This window comes from Glandiceps talaboti, chromosome 17 (assembly GCF_964340395.1).
Source record: "Glandiceps talaboti chromosome 17, keGlaTala1.1, whole genome shotgun sequence".
Classification (NCBI taxonomy): domain Eukaryota; kingdom Metazoa; phylum Hemichordata; class Enteropneusta; family Spengelidae; genus Glandiceps; species Glandiceps talaboti.
In genome coordinates this window covers 3,419,351-3,426,641 of record NC_135565.1, presented here as the reverse complement: position 1 = coordinate 3,426,641, position 7,291 = coordinate 3,419,351, and the positions used below count along the sequence as shown (strand labels likewise).

The 7,291-nt window shown below is 35.6% G+C and overlaps 1 protein-coding gene across 1 annotated transcript in view; it reads left to right on the top strand.

The window, feature by feature from the left end:
* Positions 1–7,291, top strand: part of LOC144448284 (apoptotic protease-activating factor 1-like) — a 47,093-nt gene that overhangs the window by 32,176 nt on the left and 7,626 nt on the right. Inside the window, exons 18-21 of the mRNA XM_078138472.1 lie at positions 2,134–2,274; positions 3,064–3,189; positions 5,805–5,924; positions 6,536–6,661. Coding sequence (XP_077994598.1) covers positions 2,134–2,274; positions 3,064–3,189; positions 5,805–5,924; positions 6,536–6,661 — 513 coding nt within the window. The remainder of the gene's footprint in view (positions 1–2,133; positions 2,275–3,063; positions 3,190–5,804; positions 5,925–6,535; positions 6,662–7,291) is intronic.

Sequence of the window (7,291 nt, the reverse complement as noted above, 5' to 3'; positions counted from 1 at the left end):
ACACACTGCATGAACACAAACCATACACTGCATTGCATTACATTGATGAATTACTTTATTTACATCATATAATGCATAACGAAAATGCGTTGAAAACTAGCAACAAAGAAAACGGGGCAAGAGGTCAAAGAAAGTAACAATTTTGTTTGGATATTTACATAAGAACAATACAATCTTGTACACTGCTAAAAATAGATGTCTCGGCGTTGAATCGGAGAAAGCTCGAGACAGTAAATCAGAGACGCGACAGTCTACTTTAATTTAATGGTTAACAAATTGAACATTGACTGAACCTGAAAATGTACAGTTTTGAAATAATCCTGATGCACTTGACTGATGGTTAAAAGTTAAATTGGTGTTGCTTGATTCAACGAGAGCATAGCAGGACGCTGAGACGGCTCATTGCATGGGAGAACTTGTACCTTATCAGCCATGGCCAGTGATGTTCAAGCCACTGATCGATCGTTGCTTTCGATTGCAAGGTCATCAGTGGAATTATTTGGACTACTGTAATCCAAACTATTGTACAGGATACCTGACATACCTTTACTCTGAGGAAGTGTGAACTTATTGGTATAAGAACGAACACATTCAGCTTGTATGTACTATTCATATGCTAGTTTAGGGGCCCATTTTACCACTGCCAGCCGTGGTAAAAACGGATTTTACCACAGTTATTATCCAATCAGAATGGCACATAGTAGCATGATATAATATAATATCAAATTTACACTTTTCCTAGATAAAATATCAAATTTAAGTATGATTGTTACAGTTCCAGGTGTAATCCTCTTTCTAACAGGGGATATTTGTTTGTACACAAACAATTACAAGTTGGGAAAAACAAGATTTAATTTCAATCAAGGTCTGTAGTACCGGTAGACGAATTGAAATGTTGCAATCATTACCAATATTTACTTTTCTAAAGTAACTGCATGTATATTGTACCATCCCATGATTAATTAGTCCCCGCGGACGAAGTCCGGAACGGGGACTTATGGATTGGGTTCCGTCTGTCCGTCCGTGCGTCCGTCCGTCCGTCCGTCGGTCCGTCCGCAGCCGTTTCTTGGAGATGCCTGTACCGATTTTTTTCAAACTTGGTACAGGGGCAACATGCTATGGCATACATATGCACGTCAATTTGTTTTATGATACGATCCAATATGGCCGCCTAGCAGCCATTTTGTTTGCGAATTTTCCTTGTCTAAAGCCATAACTCAGACATGCTCACACAGATCTCATTCAGAGTTGGTATTAGGACAGTGTTCTATGGCATATATGTACATATTCATTGTTGTCATGATACGATCCAATATGGCCGCCTGGCAGCCATTTTGTTTGTGAATTTTCATGTCCAAAGCCATAACTTAGACATGCTTGAACAGATCTCATTCAAAGTTGGTATTAGGACAGTGTTCTATGACATACATGTGCATATCCATTTTCATTGTGATACGATCCAATATGGCTGCCTGGCAGCCATTTTGTTTGCAAATTTTCCATGTCCAAAGCCATAACTCAGACATGCTTGAACAGATCTCATTCAAAGTTGGTATTAGGACAGTGTTCTATGACATACATGTGCATATCCATTTTCATTGTGATACGATCCAATATGGCTGCCTGGCAGCCATTTTGTTTGCAAATTTTCCATGTCCAAAGCCATAACTCAGACATGCTTGAACAGATCTCATTCGAAGTTGGTATTAGGACAGTGTTCTATGACATACATGTGCATATCCATTTTCGTCATGATACGATCCAATATGGCTGCCTGGCAGCCATTTTGTTTGTGAATTTTCCATGTCCAAAGCCATAACTCAGACATGCTTGAACAGATCTCATTCAGAGTTGGTATTAGGACAGTGTTCTATGACATACATTTGCATATCCATTTTCATATTGATATGATCCCCCATACCCGACCAATCCTTTATTGTTGTAGGCATGTTCCATGTCCGACAAGCAGACACAACATATCTAAGTCTGTTTGATTTGTTGTTGCGTGATCAGAGTAGTGCTAATTCCTTAAAACCCAATCATAGCGGGGACTATGTCATTCTCAATGGCTTGTTCCCATTAATTACCTGATGAACATTTTCAAAGACATCTTGTATATTTTTCCCAATACAGATAACACAAGGTCACAATGGTGATGCCAAGTTACATCGTAGCTGTAGTACCATGACACCCTCTGAAGATTGTAGAATACGATGCTGTACTATTTCACCCACTGATCAAATCGCCTATGGCACTGACAAAGGACAAGTCAAGGTAAGTATCTAGCAATCTTCTCTCAGGTATTTATTGAAAGAGAAATATCAATCCAAGAAATAATTGTATTTTAATTAACTCTGGTTTCTAGGGATTCCTTCATGACGTAACGTAACGTCAGTACCACAAAACATGCATCTTTGCATATCACCTCTTATCAGATGGGTCTCTATTAAGTAAGATTTGCATCTAATAACATGTAGTCTTCTTCTAACATTTTTGATGACTAGATGATTTTTATCTTTAGGTTGTCATCTTATTTAGGGGAGAGATCAATGTTCAATGTAGGATAAAAAACTAAATTCTTATACTATATACCCCCCCCCCCCCAACTAAATTGGCCAAAATTGAAAATTTCAAAACAGTGTGTAGTAGTATGTAGTGCTATGAATAAAAAAGCCAGTATGTAGTGAGTAAAAAATAGTTCTTTTGTTGACAGTTTACTTTATTTTTGTGCCAGTGCATTTAACTATAGCAAACATTCTTCAATTCTCTCAATTTGACATTTATTAAAGAAATAAACACATGTATGTATTTAGGGGTACAAAACATCCATTAAAAGTAAAATATATTCTGTAGGATGAGAAACTAAAATGGCTCAACCCCCCATAAAAGAATTTAGTTTTTATCCTACATGTACATTGTACTAATCTTGCCCCTTATGATTGTCCATGTGGTCACAAATGCATCTTTGTGTGCCTATTTTTCTCTCTAAGTAAAATTCACTTTGTTAACATGTACCGAATCCTGTTATATTTGGAATGACTGGATGGTTTTATGTACATACAGGTGTTATCGCTAGGTGGACAAGTCATGTATGATTGTCTACATGGTCACAATGGTCCTGTCAGGAGTATGTGTTACACTCAAGATGGCAAGGTACTCATCACTTGCTCTGATGATAAAACTGTCAAGGTAAGCTATCTTTCCTATAGGTTTCCATTGTAAATCCTGTATTCACAATGTATACAAATAGACCACCAGACTAAATGTACCAATATATCGACAATAATTACATCTCAGAAGGCATTGAATACTCACTACGATAAATAAAGACTGATCAGTCATCTAATCATCCATCCAGGCTGTGTCAAAGTAAGAAGTCAGTCTTGTAGTAACTAAGAGTACATTACATCATAGTAGTGGATTACACATTTTATGAACACATAACAGTTAATAGGAACTCTTTGGTGAAATCAGTGGCCAGACAGTGAGTCTAACAAAATACTAACTTATAAAGACTATGTAATATTCCTGACAGTGAGTCTAACAAAATACTAACTTATAAAGACGATGTAATATTCCTGACACTGAGTCTAACAAAATACTACTTATAAAGACTATGTAATATTCCTGACAGTGAGTCTAACAAAATAATAACTTATAAAGACGATGTAATATTCCTGACACTTCGTCTAACAAAATACTAACTTATAAAGACTATGTAATATTCCTGACACTTAGTCTAACAAAATACTAACTTATAAAGGCGATGTAATATTCCTGACACTTAGTCTAACAAAATACTAACTTATAAAGACGATGTAATATTGCTGACACTTAGTCTAACAAAATACTAACTTATAAAGACTATGTAATATTCCTGACACTTAGTCTAACAAAATACTAACTTATAAAGACGATGTAATATTCCTGACACTAAGTCTAACAAAATACTAACTTATAAAGACGATGTAATATTCCTGACACTAAGTCTAACAAAATACTAACTTATAAAGACTATGTAATATTCCTGACACTAAGTCTAACAAAATACTAACTTATAAAGACTATGTGTATATAATTATTAGATTCCTATATATGATTTCTGTAGTATATCTATTTGTATAAAACTGACATTTTTTGTGACAAGACTTCCTTCCATATAGTACTACATACCATGATATTGTGACAAGACTTCCTTCCATATAGTACTACATACCATGATATTGTGACAAGACTTCCTTCCATATAGTACTACATACCATGATATTGTGACAAGACTTCCTTCCATATAGTACTACATACCATGATGTTGTGACAAGACTTCCTTCCATATAGTACTACATTACCATGATGTTGTGACAAGACTTCCTTCCATATAGTACTACATACCATGATATTGTGACAAGACTTCCTTCCATATAGTACTACATACCATGATGTTATGACAAGACTTCCTTCCATATAGTACTACATACCATGATATTGTGACAAGACTTCCTTCCATATAGTACTACCTACCATGATATTATGACAAGACTTCCTTCCATATAGTACTACATACCATGATATTGTGACAAGACTTCCTTCCATATAGTACTACATACCATGATATTGTGACAAGACTTCCTTCCATATAGTACTACATACCATGATATTGTGACAAGACTTCCTTCCATATAGTACTACATACCATGATATTGTGACAAGACTTCCTTCCATATAGTACTACATACCATGATATTGTGACAAGACTTCCTTCCATATAGTACTACATACCATGATATTATGACAAGACTTCCTTCCATATAGTACTACATACCATGATATTGTGACAAGACTTCCTTCCATATAGTACTACATACCATGATATTATGACAAGACTTCCTTCCATATAGTACTACATACCATGATATTGTGACAAGACTTCCTTCCATATAGTACTACATACCATGATATTGTGACAAGACTTCCTTCCATATAGTACTACATACCATGATATTATGACAAGACTTCCTTCCATATAGTACTACATACCATGATATTGTGACAAGACTTCCTTCCATATAGTACTACATACCATGATATTGTGACAAGACTTCCTTCCATATAGTACTACATACCATGATATTATGACAAGACTTCCTTCCATATAGTACTACATACCATGATATTGTGACAAGACTTCCTTCCATATAGTACTACATAGCATGATATTGTGACAAGACTTCCTTCCATATAGTACTACATACCATGATATTGTGACAAGACTTCCTTCCATATAGTACTACATACCATGATATTGTGACAAGACTTCCTTCCATATAGTACTACATAGCATGATATTGTGACAAGACTTCCTTCCATATAGTACTACATACCATGATATTGTGACAAGACTTCCTTCCATATAGTACTACATACCATGATATTGTGACAAGACTTCCTTCCATATAGTACTACATACCATGATATTGTGACAAGACTTCCTTCCATATAGTACTACATACCATGATATTGTGACAAGACTTCCTTCCATATAGTACTACATACCATGATATTATGACAAGACTTCCTTCCATATAGTACTACATACCATGATATTGTGACAAGACTTCCTTCCATATAGTACTACATACCATGATATTGTGACAAGACTTCCTTCCATATAGTACTACATACCATGATGTTCTACTAAATGTTCCTGTTACATCCTATAAGAAACTTTACAAAATATGTATTTCCGTGTGATGCAAGGAAATTAAATGTAACCATGCACTTATATGATAACTGTGTTTTGGTTTTAGATTTGGAAGGATAGTGCAGAGGCTATTGTATGCACTGGACATACCCAGTCTGTTAGGAAGTGTATACTGTTTAACAAAGATACCAAGATATTATCATCATCATATGATGGTACACTCAAGGTAAGGAACAGATGAGAACATGTATGTACTGGTTTATGGTTTAATTGTCTTGTAGTGTAAGACCTTGGATCTACACTTGTAAGGTTGCCAAACAAAGGCCAATGGTGACAGTACATCTGTAAGGCAAACCCTTGACATCACCTTTGTGCTATGTGACTTGTGGTTGTTTTTAAAGTTAGCCTAATTGCCAGAGGGTGTACCAGCTAGATGTAGATGTAGACTGATGTGTTTTGTTTATAATGTACAATGAGAAACAAAGGTGTGCCAACTTTTATTGAAGGTTTATTGGAATCCTATGTTGCTGTGAAATCTTGTATAATTTAAAAAATGTGGTTTATGAAAAAGAACTGACTGAACATTTTTTATACGACCTGACTGCATTTCAGTCATCTAGTGAGTTTCTGAATAAAAGTTAAAACTTGTTTGACTCGTATCCTATTTATTATGAAAATGGAAAGAAGTGACTGAATCTATTTGCCACGGCTGACTGGTGTTAAGTCATAAGTAACAGTTACTATTAATAGTTTAAAATACCATGAAATTAGCATAATTACAAGTAGTGACTTGTCACCTGATTGTTTTCATTTTGACTTATTTTGTATTTTGTATAGGTATGGGATGCAAGGACTGGACAGTTAATTTATACATGCCTTACTAGCAAGGAATGGGTCTTGTCATGTGACATATCACATGATGAATCAATGATAGCTTCTACCTCTGTGGACAGAACTGCAAAGGTAAGCCTGGCACTTTCTGCTGTGTGAAACATATCGAGTTAGAAAGACATTCAATACATTCAATATTGTAACTCACTAAATTTGTACTCTTAACAAGGAGCAATAATGACAGCACATCAAGGGACCTTAAGCCCAGAACCCATACTGAGTACAAGGCATTTCACTTCATTTAAGACCTGGTACTGAGTACAAGGCATTTCACTTCATTTAAGACCTGGTACCATACTGAGTACAAGGCATTTCACTTCATTTAAGACCTGGTACTGAGTACAAGGCATTTCAATTCATTTAAGACCTGGTACTGAGTACAAGGCATTTCACTTCATTTAAGACCTGGTACCATACTGAGTACAAGGCATTTCAATTCATTTAAGACCTGGTACTGAGTACAAGGCATTTCAATTCATTTAAGACCTGGTACTGAGTACAAGGCATTTCAATTCATTTAAGACCTGGTACTGAGTACAAGGCATTTCACTTCATTTAAGACCTGGTACTGAGTACAAGGCATTTCACTTCATTTAAGACCTGGTACCATACTGAGTACAAGGCATTTCACTTCATTTAAGACCTGGTACCATACTGAGTACAAGGCATTTCACTTCATTTAAGACCTGGTACCATACTGAG